The sequence below is a fragment of the Babylonia areolata genome, chromosome 11 (genome assembly GCF_041734735.1).
Source record: "Babylonia areolata isolate BAREFJ2019XMU chromosome 11, ASM4173473v1, whole genome shotgun sequence".
Classification (NCBI taxonomy): domain Eukaryota; kingdom Metazoa; phylum Mollusca; class Gastropoda; order Neogastropoda; family Buccinidae; genus Babylonia; species Babylonia areolata.
Window position 1 is genome coordinate 13,769,386 of NC_134886.1, and position 15,325 is coordinate 13,784,710.

The window sequence follows — 15,325 nt, forward strand, 5'->3', positions numbered from 1 at the left end:
CACTGTCTGCTCTCTCTACCTTCCTCCTTCCGTCCGTGTTCTGAGGCAGGACCTCATGAACCTGGTCGACCAGCTCCCACGTCCGTTTTTACTGTTGGGCGACTTCAATGGACACTCCCTGCTCTGGGGAAGTGAGATGACATCAGCCCGAGGTCTTCTCTTGGAAAACCTTCTTTCTGACATGGACTTGTGCTGTCTCAACGACAAGTCTCCCACTTACCTTCATCTGTCCTATGGAAAGCTCTCGTGTTTAGATCTGTCGGTCTGCGATCCATCGTTGGTCCTGGACTACGAGTGGAAAGTGCACGACGATCTGCACGGGAGTGACCACTTTCCTGTCGTCCTCTGCCCCACAGATGGAGAAGGTGACTCTCTGCCTGACCGCCTGAACTATGACAAAGCAGACTGGAGTTTTTTTACCACGAAGATAAGAGCGGAGCTGCAGGAAGAAACAGTATTGAAAAGCAAGGACCCTGCTGACACTCTGACTCGGATCGTTTTAGATTGCGCCAAAGCAGCAGTCCCATCGTCTACCTCCAAGCCCCAGGTGCCAAGAACGCCCTGGTTCAACGCGGAATGTCGGAAGGCCCGTAAGTCTCGGAAGAGAGCGCAGCGACGCGTCTTTCGGAGACCGGAGACCAGAGACCGATAGCGTTCGAACCCATCAACAGCTGAGGGCGAAAGCCAGGTATGTTTTTAAAAAGAGCCAGAGGAAGTCATGGAGAGATTTTTGCTCTTCCTTAACCTCCAACACACCCAAGAAGAAAGTGTGGAGGGTTTTAAAAAGAATTGAGGGCAAAAACGTATGCCCAACCTTTCATCATCTTAAACTTTCAGACGCTCTGGTCACAGAGAAGAAAGCAGTTGCCAATTTGCTTGCCTCCTCAATTGAACAGAACTCGAGATCTGCTAACAAATCTGCTTGGTTTCTTAAAACCAAAAACCTGTCAGAAAAAACACCATGTAACTTCTTTTCCGACAACACAGAGAATTACAACCTTCCTTTCACAATGAATGAACTTAAATCTGCCCTTCAGACCTGTACGGATTCCTGTCCAGGAATGGATGAGGTCCATTATAAACTCTTAAAGCATCTTCCCCAAACCTGTCTGGACACCCTGCTTAAAGTTTATAACCACATCTGGGTCACAGGCTTTTTTCCACCCTCCTGGCGGAAAGCCCTCATAATCCCGCTGCCGAAACCGGGAAAAGACCCTTCGAACCCCTCCAACTACCGCCCAATAGCACTGACCAGCTGCATCTGCAAACTGATGGAGAAGATGGTCAACGGTAGACTGATGTGGAAACTAGAGACCGACGGCCTTCTGGCGAAAGAACAGTGCGGTTTCCGCAAGCATCGCTCTACCGTTGACCATCTGGTTCGTCTGGAAACCACTGTAAGAAATGCCTTTGTAAACAAACAACATGTGGTGGCCATATTTTTTGACTTGGAGAAAGCTTACGATACCACGTGGAAATTTGGTATTCTCTCGGACTTGCACAAGCTCGGCTTCCGAGGACACCTGCCTCAGTTCATCCACAATTTTTTACAAGACAGACAATTCCAGGTGAGAGTCGGCACCACCCTGTCCGACATTCACGAGCAGGAGCTGGGTGTCCCGCAAGGGAGCATCCTGTCGCCGGCTCTTTTCAGCATCAAAATTAATGACATCGTTCAATCCGTTCAGAAGGGATCAGACAGCTCGCTGTCCGTGGACGATTTTGCCTTATATGCAACCGGCAGCACGTATGCCAGCATCCAGCGACGGCTTCAGCTCTGCGTCAACAAAATCCAGTGTTGGGCAGAGGAGAATGGCTTCACATTTTCGTCCTCCAAAACTGAATGCATCCATTTTCATAATTTTCGCCAGTTCTATCCGGACCCTGAAATCCGTCTGGGAAAATCCACCATCCTGGCGGTCAAGGAAGCCAGATTTGTAGGGGTCGTCTTTGATCAGAAGCTGAACTTCCTCAGCCATATTAAACAGCTGAAAGTATCTTGCCAAAAAGCCCTGAACATCATCCGAGTTGTGGCACACATGAACTGGGGTGCTGATAAGAGAACTCTCTTGCACCTCTATAGAGCCCTGGTCCGGTCCAAACTGGATTATGGAAGTGTAGTATACGGCTCGGCCAGACCATCTTACTTGAAAATGTTGGACCCTGTACACCACCAAGGGCTCCGTCTCAGCCTGGGTGCTTTCCGCACCACCCCTGTGCACAGCCTGTACACAGAGGCGGGGGAACCGCCTCTCTCCAACCGCAGACTGAAGCTGACCCTGAATTATTATTTGAAATTGTTTTCTGAACCTACAAACCCTGCTTCCGACGCTGTATTCAACAACGCTTTCGATAAGAAATTTACAGACAACCCAAACTGCATACCTCCTCTCAGACTTCGCATTCAGCCGCACTTAGAAAATGCCAATCTGGATGTCGGTGGCATCTCGGATTTCTCTAAGTTCCCTGACAGTCCTCCGTGGACCTTTACAACACCTGAGGTCCGATTCGATCTGGCGTCGTACCGTAAAGACACCACCAGTTCTCTGGCCTACAGAACTTACTTTTCGGAACTGTGCCACAAATTCCCCACTTTTCAAAGCATCTTCACTGACGGTTCCAAGTCAGAGGACGGAGTCGCTGCATCTGCATTCTGTCCCGCCTTTCCTGACCGGCCCTCAACGGAGCACATCCTGTCTGACAGCTTGGTGTACACTGCGGAACTGACCGCACTGGTTCTGGCGGTAAAAATGGTTCTCTCTTCGAAACAAAAGAGATTCATGATCTTTTCCGACTCCTTGTCAGCCCTGGAGGCGATCGCCTGCAGGAATATCACTCATCCCAAACTGCTGGAATTTTATGAAGATTTTACTCTCGCAACGAAGAAAGGATACGAGGTTGTGTTGGCCCGGGTTCCCGGACATGTTGGCATTTGTGGTAACGAAAGGGCGGACCTGCTGGCCAGGAACGCTGTAAAGAAAGAATTATCCAGATCCTTTGTGCCATATACAGACATGAAGCGGAAGGTGAACACTTACGTTAAGGATCTTTGGCAAGAGGAGTGGAACACCCAGACGGACAACAAGCTCTTCCAGATCCGTCCGGACCTAAAAGAGACCCTCCCTTCGGGGGTGAAGAACAGAAAGGAGGAATCTGTGCTGTGCAGACTGCATACGGGGCACACTTTTTTTTACTCATTCTTACTTGTTGAAGGGGGAAGAGGCCCCTCGATGCATTCCCTGTGACGAGCCTCTCACCGTGAAACACGTGCTCCTTGATTGTTGGGATCTGCATGACGTTAGACGCAGATATTACACGGCGGTTTCTTTGAAGACTTTGTTTCGTGATGTCCCTCCGTGGGCGCTGATGGACTTCTTAAAAGAAGTGAACATTTTTAACCAGATTTGAAGGTTTTAAACTATGGATTTTTTTTTTTTTTAACTTTGGAGTGGAAAGTTTGAAGTGGTGACTCGTTTTAATTGGTTGTTTATTTATCCTTGTAGTAGTTATTGACGCGGCGATAGCCTTGAGATGGCCTTAGTGGTCGGCGAGGCTCTAAGCACCATAATTTCATTTCATTTCATTTACACACACACACACGCACACGCATACTCTCTCTCTATCTCTCTCTCTCACACACACACACATACAAACACACACACACGCGCGCGCGCGCGCACGCACGCACGCATGCACGCACGCACGCATGCACGCACACACACACGCACACACGCGCTTTTAACAAACACACATGCAAAAACAGTAGACAATAGGATACTTTTTCAGGCTTACCAACGGAGGCAGTGTGTGTGTGTGTGTGTGTGTGTGTGTGTTTCCAGGTTCGGTAGAAGATGGACGCTATTTGGTATTTTCTCCATTTGCACACTGTCGGTGGTTGCTGTTGTGCCACTCAGTCTTCTCTGTGAGTACTCTGACTGTACAATGATATAATACAATGAAACGCAACGCAGCGCAGTGCAGTGCAAAACAAATATATGTTTGTCGTTTCCATCAGGTACACTCACTTTTTGAGAAGCACACTATGTATTACACAAAGACACACTAAATTAGGGACACAGAATTTAAGAAGGGGTGTGTATATGTGTGTTTATGTGTGTGTGTGTGTGTGTGTATGCGTGTGCACGCGCGCGCGAGAGAGAGAGAGCGGGTGGAAGTGTGCTCTGGAAAATGCAGTTTTCAATTAATTATGTGTGTCATACTGAGCGTGGATAGTTTTGATATAGGGACGCGGAAGCTTAATTAATAACTGGCACATTTTCAAGCTATATATAACTGGGTTGGTATCATAATTATAACTTTTATTAGAGTAGTAGTAGTAGTGGTAGCAGTAGTAGTAGTGGTGGTGGTAGTAGTAGCAGTAGTGCTAATTGTAGGAGAAGTAGTAGGTGCAGTGAATGTAACATTAGAAAGGGTGTTGATATAATAATGATAATAATGATAATAGTAGTAATAATGATAAATATAACAATAATGATAAATAATAATAATAGTAATGATGCTCTTCTTCTTCTGCTTCTGTTTTGTCTTGTTGCAGCTGCTGTTTTGTTGTTGCTTTAATTATTTATCATAGCGTGACAAGAATGCATATTTGATGCAGTATTGATTTTCACAGAAGAATGCACATTTAGACGATGTGTTTTCAGTTTTGGGTGGTATCAAAGTGGTACTAAAGTCCTTTCAGCTTCTCGGTATGCACGAACAGAATATACATCACACACATAAATTAGGCAGCAAGTGAAAGCCTGAAAGTCACAGTGTTTTACATGGTTTTATTTGCTAAACTCCTTTTAAGAGTCCTTTCTTTTGTTTTTGTTTTTGTCTTTCCTTCTGCTTCTTTACCTGGGCAGAAACGCCATGGCATAGTAAATGTTGTGTAGCTTATACAGTTATGCAAGTGGTGACATTCCTTCGTTGATGCTGGAAACCTGAAACCGTTCTTGAAGAATCTGGAACCGGTTTTCAGTGTCCGAGGAGGAGGCCGGAAGTTACATCAACGCACTGTGCATTGTGTGCCGGGGAGGGTTGATTCTGGGCTGGAACACCATGTGTCTGTATCTGGCTGAACTTTACCCGACTGTGGTCAGGTATACTTGCATTGTTTGTTGTATTTGGATGTAGAAAAATCATGTTCCTTGCACATTTAATACCCTTCTAGATAAATAATGTTACTTGATTGTACCTGTCGGTATGCAGTTTGGTTCCTTCTGTTTGTTTTTTGGTTTTTGTTTTTTTACATGTCGTATATGTTTTTCCCCATTGCAAAGAAGGTAAGGTTCTTTCAAACACAAATATTACAAGCAACAAAGCAACACGTTTATATTGAAAATCAACAGCGAGACTGCATTTGAAATACCAAACAGGATTTACCAAACTTTAAATGAATTTTTGTCATACCTGAAATACCTGAAATAGAAAAGCACATTTCATACATAAACATGAGAATTATACTGCATTTCAAATGGTTGCAATGTATGTACGGCATTTCTAGATAGCCTGTAAATGAGTCAGCCTAATTAACAAAAACGAGATTCATATATTGTCTGATCTGGATACTTACGTAATCACATATGGATCTCTGTATCTAGCAAATCTGGACTCTTTGTGTTTATAATAGTAAATTGAATGGATTTTAACAAAAATGTAAATATATTGGTGTGTCCACCAAGAAGTGAAGCACAACTACCAGATATATATTTTTTTCAAAACAGGAATATTGGTCTTGGGTTCTGCAGTACATTTGCAAGACTGGGGGGAATTCTTGCACCCTATATTTTGTCTGAGGTAAGTGCGATTACAGGCGTGGCTGATCATTATAAGTGTTCATATGTTGTTAATGATATGGAAGTAATATAACCATGACAGGGCACACGGGGTGAAGTTACGGTCTGATTTTCTTTCGCACAGACTCTGAAGTGTACCTTAGAAGGTTGTGTATAAACGTCTTTTTCTTTGTTGATCACCTTCGGGATTCTGATTACATTAAGACTGCTGCTGCAGTACGCCATATCCGGATCACAGATTGTACCATATATGCATATCAAGACCCAACACATATGTTGGTCACCAAACTTACCAGAACTTTCTATCACAGTCGCCTTCCTCAGTTTTTATAGACACATTCTGAATTGACAAATTTTCCAAATGACATATGCATCGTAAAAAATCATGGCTTTGCAGCTTCCTCGTGCTCTTTCGATATACTCAGTTCTCTTCAACTCAGCTAAAGGGAGACAAATTTATAATTCCGTCTTTCGGTTAGACCTCGGGTCCAACAATTAGATCCAGACAGCATAATGAGACTGATGACAAATGTACAGAAAAAGGCACCAGGTAAATGTGAAATAGTATACGTGTTTGTATAATCAACCGTTTGAAACATATCATGTAATAATTCCATACATTATTATTTTTTCTTTGTTTAGCTGGCTTTGAATTACTCCTAACTTAAACATTATGAAACTTTTTTGTCTGAATTAAACAATTCAACATTTGTAATATAAATCGACACACTCGACTAATTTTATAGTCCAAACCTTATTATAATCTGAAGATCAAAAGCAAAGACCCGTAACATTGCGATTCTCTTTCCACAAAATCGAAATTACACATCATTAATTTTTGTCATTTCCTCTAATTTTCCCAGTAATTTTCTTACAAATTCTCATAAAATACTTTGCAGGAAAACATGTCTGTACAATTCATGATTTGCAAGAATTCTGCAATGAGAGACATTGTTAATACTTTGTTGCATGAAAAGTTATCTTGACATGAAGATTAGTCGAAAAACGCATGTCAGTGAGTGAATGAATAACACACACACACACACACTCACACACTCTCTCACACACACACACACACACACACACACACAGAGCACAGCACACACACACACGTGAGAAAGAGAGAGAGAGAGGGGGGGTTAATTGTGAATCCCATCGGCCCATAAACAAATTTACACACACACACACACACACACTGGGACGTGCACGCAGGCACGTTTTTTTTACGGGGTGTCTAACGGTTGTTCTCGGTATTTCAAAGCATAGTAGTTTTCAACAAGTTTTTGATTTACTCTACGAAGAAAACCAGCATCGTTTGTGAGTTCTCCTAACCTTGTATTGTAGGAATCCATCGATCAGGTTCGATCATGGGTGAACATCAAACAGCTGAAAAAACACAGACATGTCAAAAGTCTCTAGAGACCACATGGTTTTCATAAGTTCAAGCATTTTGCCTTTGGCTCCACTTGCAAACGCACTGCTTGCAGATTCAAAAGAACATTCGTTTTTAGCAGAAAAGCTAGACATATATGGTTGTATACCACTTCGATTCTGTCACCGCCATATGACCATGATTCCCTCTCAGCTAGGTGACCTTTTCTGAAAGCCATGAGCTTTGCCTTTTCTAGATTTACAGTACAGTCCAGAAGGTGTATATGACATCAATACTATGTTATCTGCAAACAGGGGCAAGATAATCTTGTATAAACCTGAGAGGAGCTGGATTCCGTGTTTACCCTTTTCTCGAACAAACTCTGCCATATCTTCTATAACTGGAGAAAAAAAGGACTTAGCAATCATCCTTGTTTAACCTCCTGCATACAAGTAAAAAAACTCTGACAGTTGAATTCCCCATCTGACGCAAACTTTGACTGTTGAATGCACAGCCTTCATCATCTTAAACAAGTAGCAGATGTGATTATTTTTTCCAATATTTCCCAGGGATTAACAGAGTGGAAGGCTTTTTAAAAATTATTTTTATTTTTTATTATGTAATCTATGAAGGCCACGTATTCAAAACTGGATGACTCGAAATAATTTACAACTGAACGCGGACAAAACTGAAGCAATGACCATAGGAACTAAACAAAAACTGTCTTCCATCACAATGGACACAATCAAACTTGGCAGTACATCCATCCCTCTTTTCAGGTCAGTCAGGAACCTCGGTGTTGTCCTTGACAATACACTGTCCACTGACGCAACATCTAGACTTGTCGTTTCTCTCATTCTCTCTCGCCTTGACTGTAACTCTCTATTGTCTGGTTTGCCTGTTTCATCCATTCAGTCCCTTGAGCGCATACAAAACTCTGCTGCCCGACTCGTCCTCAGAAAGAAAACATCTGAGCACATCACTCCTCTTTTGCAACATCTCCACTAGCTCCCTGTCTCACACCGAATAAAGTACAAGATCAGCACTGTATGTTATAGATGGTTTCACAAAACTGCCCCTCCCTATCTCTGCGGCTGCCTTCACCTCTACATTCCATCTCGCTCACCACGATCTGCTTCGGATCCACTCTGTTTACGCATACCCAGATTCAAACACTCGACTGTTGGCCGCCGTTCTTTCTCTGTCTCTGGACCTTGCAATTGGAATGAACTTCCTCTTTCGCTTCGTGAAGTCTCCACACTGAGCTCTTTCAAGTCTGGCCTTAAAACCCACCTCTTCCCAAAATAGTCTCCCATCCCTGCCTCTTCCTTGTCTTTAGTTTCTCCAGTTTTAGAGTTATGCATGCGTGTGAATGACTGGTGCGAAAGCGCTTTGATTTGTCTCTGCACAAGATTCCACGCTATATAAATACCATTATTATTATTATTAAACTTTGTCTCGACCGACTCCTGCTATTACATTCTCTTTTAATAATTGAGATTATTATGACGATATGATCGATTGTTGAAAAGCCTTTACAAAAACCTGCTCGTTCTTTGCGAGTTTGTCTTCTTTTTCAGCCCAGAAGTATAATCTTTAATTTCACATAACTGTAAAGACTTTACCGATAATACTTATCAAAGAGATCCCACGATAGTTTTCGGGGTCTGTTTATTCGCCTTTTTGAACAGTGGTATTATGACAGATTTGCACGATTTCGGCGGAATGAAACTTGTATAATAAAACTAATTAAAATGTCTAGTTAGGAAGGGGGCTGCAAGCGCTGCACCATGCTTGAGAGAGAGAGAGAGAGAGAGAGAGATTTCCGTATGATTATTTTCATTTTTATTTCAATTGCAGAAGAAACTGTACATATCTTTCTCCATCATCAGCGGTGCCATGGCGCTGTCAGCTACAGCTCCCCTGTTTTTGATGGAAACACGAGGGCAGCCACTGCAAGATGAACTAATTATACCCTCTAATCAGAAGACTGCAGCCACTGCTGACGCAATCTGCATGAACGGGGTGCAGACGAATGGAATAAATGATGAAAAAACAGTGTAGAAAAATACTTGTATGTCCTTTGATTTTCATGTATACTTGCAGGTTGGTAGCACTCCATGTCACTTGTACCTCATGTTCTGTTACGTATTTTGATTAAATGTTGTGCAAAATATGGATTACATAGATAATTATATTCGCTATCTTCTTCAACATCTAAGGACAGCTAAGGCATTATTTGCATAAAAGTGTATTTTTAAAGAAAAAGGTCCCCTCGGAAGTTCTAAGGTTGTGGAGAGTTTGCAGCATAGAACATCCTGTGTCTGCATTTCTCTGTTTTGAAGTGTTTACCTTTTGACTCAAAGGAAATGATACTGAACACTGCTAATTGGTGTGGTCAGGGAGTAGTGGGTTACCATTCTGGATTAGCAAAGAGCACTCTCGTGCGATTTTTATAATACGAAGGTTGTCTGGTCGTAATTTTCACATTTGAAGGAGTGTGTGTAGAATGATCTCCGATTGTCTTTCTTACGACATTCGCGAATCAAAACATACTGCTCTCATTGACGGGGGCTTCAAACACGCACACATGCACACATATGCTATTTATATGCAAACAGGCAGATGAAGAGATGGGGAGACATCTCAGAGAGGACATGTCTGACTGAGTGAGACAGTCAGAAGGACAGACAACCGCGAGGGATGTAGGAGACTGGTTGCCAAATGTGTGGCACGTCCATGGTCTACGAGATGACGGGACAGATAGCTAGCTAGCTATACAAACATACAAACGCGAAGAAAAGTTCCATCTTTCATAATAAAATGAATTTTTGTTCACAGAGTAAAGTCAGTTTGCATTGTGGTCTGGACTTTGTTTTGGTCGTCGGAGTTTGTTACACAAGCGCTTTGTTGTGGGCATTCAGTGTGTACAATGTTTACAGGTTTCATTATGAACGATGTTTTCATGATTATAACATAAAACTGATCGCCATCAGTCGGCCAAGCCGTGTTCAAGAGGAACATTTATAAACAGGTTTGTGACACTATACTTAACAGGTATTTGTTGTATTTTGTTTGTTTATATGGAAATCAGATTTTCAACTTTGTGAAAAAACCCAACACAAACACACACACTCACAAAAACAACAACAAAAACAAGAAGACAAAAAAACAAGGAAACAAGCTAACATCAAAACAGAAAAAAACTAACAAATAAGATGAAAACTGGAACGCATCTAACCTAATGATTAAATGAAAAAAATAAGATTTATTGATAAACAGACAAACAAACAAATGAATAAATGAATAGATTAATACTTGGTAGTCCGTCGGGAGCCGACGATGACAAGGTTTGTGAACTCAGCGATGACAGCGCATGTGACTCCGCAGCCCAAAGCTGGAAGCACACAGGCGCCCGCATCGATGGTCTGAGTTTTGGACTGAGGAGGAAGAGGCCCTGTGTCGTCTGTCCCTCGCAGCGGCGAGACGCAGTCGTCTGTTCTCTTCGAAGGCAACTGATGCTTTGGGCGTGAGAGACCTCCAGGATGATCTGTCCGCAGCAGAGGCTTCAAGCTCACGTGGTTGGCTGTCGCACCATCAGAGGTTGCTCTTCAGGGTGTCTTTGTACCTCAGTTTGGGCCTTCCCTGTCTGCGTTCAGTGACCCTCCTTGAGCTCACCATACATTAGTTGCCTGGGATGCGGCTGTCGTCCATTCTGATGACATGACCAGTCCAGCGTAGCTGAGCCTTCAACAATAATTACTCGATGCTTGTCAAACCAGCTTTGTACAACACCTCTTCGTTTGACTTTGGCAGGTTGTCCTGCCAGCGAATGCCCATTATCATGCGCAGTGATCTCAAATGGAACTGTTCCAGCTGCGTGAATAGATTAGATAAATAAATAGATAAGTAAATAAACACAACTCCAACATCCTCCCCTCTATCACGTTATTGCCCAACCCACACTCGGACACACCACTGCCGCTACTCACAAGAACTTCCAAGCACACGTATATATCCATACCCACCAATTCCCCAATTCGCCGATTTGAAATTCACTGGTTTGTTTATTCTTCCTTGTAGCGAACCAGATGCCATGGTCATATAGAGTTTCACTGTTTATTGTAACTGCATAATAACACTAATTCTAAAAGAATCCAGCATATCTAATTGATAAAGGAATTATTGAATAAACAAATGCAAATACTGATACTGAATACTTTATTATCTGAAGAAGAGAAATTCATGCGTGGTGTAAGCAACACAACAAATGTACGGTTTGAACATAAAAGGAATAAAATGCTCAAATGCCAAGTTGATGTGGGACCTCACAATCATAAACATCCACTGATCACAGTCATTCAATATCAGCATAAATATATACATAAAAGAAAATATGCTTAACTGCTAAGTTGATGTAAACATCACATAAAATAATCACAGTCACACACATGCATAAATTGATATACAAAACTAAAACATAGACATGTGTACACGATTAAAACCAAGCTATTTAGCAGTACTTCAAATCTGATACAAAATATAAACCACACACATACGTACACATGCGTACAAACGATAAAGAAATTAACAAAAGCTAAAGCAATAACGAAAAATATATGAATCATGGATGTATAGATGAATGATGACTAAATGAAGGATAAGTAAATAATTGAATAACAAAACAAAGAAAGAAATAGATAAACAAATAAACGAATAAGGAGATGGCAAACCATTAAGATATATTCACACACAGTGTAGTCCAGTCGAGTCACACTGCCAGAAATTGGTGCATGTTTAATATTGAGGTATGCATCTCCTTTATAGTATTTTGGACATGGACCTTTTGCGCTTCATCAAAAGATCTGAGATATGGAACTGACGTGAACAGAATAGTCCCTAGTCTTACAAGGCATCCAGAAGTGACATCACATTTAAAAAGTAATCCGAACAAGCCTTCAAGTCTTGTGATGCACATTTTATCCAGTAAAAAAGAAGTTAAAATGTATTCTTTATTCAATATTACAAAGCTTCGTAGAAAAAAAAAGAGATTAGTTGATTCGTACCAAGCATTTTCGGGTCGAGAGTATGCAGATTTACTGACAGCACTAAAGCGTGCCTACCACTGCAGTTCAAAAATCGATATTTCTGTTTTTAGCGTGATAAATCGATGACGGTATCCGAGGTGAAAACACCGTTTGAATCGTGTCATTTTGGTGCATTTCGATTATTCAAGAAATTCTTTATTAAAGTCCGCGGCAACACGTATCCGTTTTCTCCAGATCTGCGGAGATCCGTATTCGACAGGCTTACAGAAACTACAACCTGGTCCATTCCATTCCTCTTTTATGTTCATTCAAGTTAATTCAGTGTCCACTTCAGAATATTCATATGCAGTAAGCACGTCGATTGTGTAGTTAGTGTCACTGTATGTGTTTTGTCCAGAATTTGTATTTCTGTTCTTTTAATTGCGAACGAGAAAAACGAGGTTCTGTCGTCTTCAGATCCTCAACGAAATAAACCGTTGATTTTTGGAAGAGACTGGAAGAAAGGCTATACATATATATTTCAAACTGAAATGTTTTAGAGGAATTGATTTTGTTCTGTGTAAACGAAGAAATATATACAGAGTATTTGATTTATTGATATTAATGGCAAAATATTATGTATAAACTTGCAAGTGAAATAATAGGATACCAATGGTCCAGGTTTTCACAACTTTCTTTCATAAGTGATATCATTTAGAAAATAATATCAAAGACTGACAATGTAGCCAAGTATTCCACCAAACTTGCATATTTTGAAAGAAAAAAAATCGGTAAAAAATCACATTATATTTTTATGATTCAGGAAGCCACTATACTTACCAGTGTGTGTAGCTTCCTTGAAGGAGTGTAAGTGTATTACATTAGAGCGTGTGTTTGTGCGTACTAGTGTAACAATAGGGAGGGGAAAAAAGCATCACTGTCACCTCCTTTTTTTATGTTTCACATTCAGCACAGTTTTTGTAAAATGTTTTGAGCAGTAGGTTGTCACTTCAAAAGACTGGAAACAGACCCTTGCATGTTTGTTCTCTTTTTCATTATTATTATTATTATTATTATTATCATCGTCATCATCATTTTTGACTCACTTGTGTAAACAAAGTGAGTATGTTTTAACCCTGTGTTCGGTTGTCTGTGTGTGTGTGTGTGTGTGTGTCCGTAGTAAACTTTAACATTTTCTCTGCAAATACTTTGTCAGTTGACACCAAATTAGGCATAAAAATAGGAAAAATTCAGTTCTTTCCAGTCATCTTGTTTAAAACAATATTGCACTTATGGAATGGGCACAAAAAAAAAATGAAGCCTAGTTAAATGCAAACTGCATTTACTGTTATATTTATATTTTTTGTATTCTCTAAACTTGGCACTTTGATCTGATATTCTGACCCAACAACAAGAGCAGTCATTATTATCATTTTTTGTTCAAACAGGAACTTCTTTTGCTAAGCATGGAAGTTTTATTTATTTTGCAAACGTTTTGGTGCAGTGGGTAAAAAGGGAAATTACTCTGTAATTAATGCTAGGGGACTTAATTTGCTTTAAACTGGTCTTTCTCATCTTAAATATTACATTTTGAAATTATACTCAATACATAAAAAGCTTGGATTTAAAAAAAAAATTTAAGTGTATCATAAGTGAGTCTTGAAGGCCTTGCCTCTCTTATTATTATTATTGTTGTTGTTGTTGTTCTTCTTCTTCTTCTTCTTATCATTATTGTAAATATTTTATTCATTATTTTTTTCGTAGAACTTTTTTATGTGGAGCCTTTTTCATTATCAGTAGTAGTTGTAGTAGCAGCAGTAGTATAGTGTTGGTGATGGATGTGGTAGTGTTTGTGATGGCGGTGGTGGTGGCAGCAGTGGTGTGATTATGGTTAATATTAATATACTGTGCTGTTACCGTTGTGTCCATTAACATACATGAATCTGTAATTGTTGAACATATGTGAACTGGTTTGGCAGTTCAGCCACCCTATGCTGCAATCTTGTGAATTCATGCGAACAAATTTTGGTGTGCTAATAGGTATAACTTTATACAAGAATTCATCACCTATGTTATAACCAGGTGTTCGGTTGTCTGTGTCTCCATGCGCGCGCGCGCGCGCGCGTGTGTGTGTGTGTGTGTGTGTGTGTGTTAAACTTTAACAAATTCATTTTCTCTGCCAATACCAAATTTAGATTAAAAATAGACACAGTAATTGAATTAATGAGTTAATGAATTGAAATAATCATAGAAACAGGTACAGAAAATAAGAGAAATTAAGTTTCTAAAGAATCAAATAGATAAATCAATGAAATAAAATAAAATGTTGAATAATAATGATGTGAAAAATGATATAAATAACAATGATAAAATGGATGAATAAATAAATGAATAAGCCAATAAATGTAAACACACACACTCACACACACACACACACACACACACACATTTTTTTCAATCACCGATATGTGTGACGGGACATAAAACAAAAAATTCCACACACACACACACACACACACGCGCGCGCGCGCGCGCGCGCACACACACACACACACATAAGCATCAACATTCTCCATCTTTCTCATTATCCCCTCTAGAGCATGTCTCCATAGATTTTGAAAAAAGACTATCTCTCAAAGCAGTGTTGACATTCTTGCAAAAAGATTCCCTCTCAAAGAAGAATTGAGCATCCCAAACACAGTAATACCCTGTTTCTGTTAAAATTTGTCTGATATAACTAATCCATTTTGAAGAATAAATACCATTTCGATATGAATAAAGTAATATCAAATATATTTTCCCAGAATATGTTTATGTGTTTGATATCACTAAGCTGGTCCAAAATCGAACTTATCTCATTTTCACTAACACACTAATTGGACACACACACACACACACACACACACACACACACACACACACAATGTATGGACAGTATGAAGAATGTTACAACAAAACTGAAAATATCAAAACGTGCTTTAAACAACTTCAAGAAAAAAATATATACCAACGAGTAATATATAAACGTAATAATGAACTGGTCAAAAACGGTCTTACATGGTAAGAAAAACATACAATTCTTACTTGTAAGAATAGTAAAAATCCAGATAATTAGCAGTGATTTG

General features: G+C 40.3%; 1 protein-coding gene across 2 annotated transcripts in view; it reads left to right on the forward strand.

Annotated features, from left to right (window-relative positions):
* Nucleotides 1-14,266, forward strand: part of LOC143287553 (organic cation/carnitine transporter 2-like) — an 83,325-nt gene extending 69,059 nt beyond the window's left edge. For both annotated transcript variants that reach the window (XM_076595635.1, XM_076595636.1), the window contains exons 9-12: nt 3,840-3,922; nt 4,985-5,105; nt 5,730-5,802; nt 9,034-14,266. In XM_076595635.1, the coding sequence (XP_076451750.1) occupies nt 3,840-3,922; nt 4,985-5,105; nt 5,730-5,802; nt 9,034-9,237 (481 nt within the window). In that variant the 3' untranslated portion in view covers nt 9,238-14,266. The remainder of the gene's footprint in view (nt 1-3,839; nt 3,923-4,984; nt 5,106-5,729; nt 5,803-9,033) is intronic.
* The last annotated feature ends 1,059 nt before the right edge of the window (nt 14,267-15,325 follow it).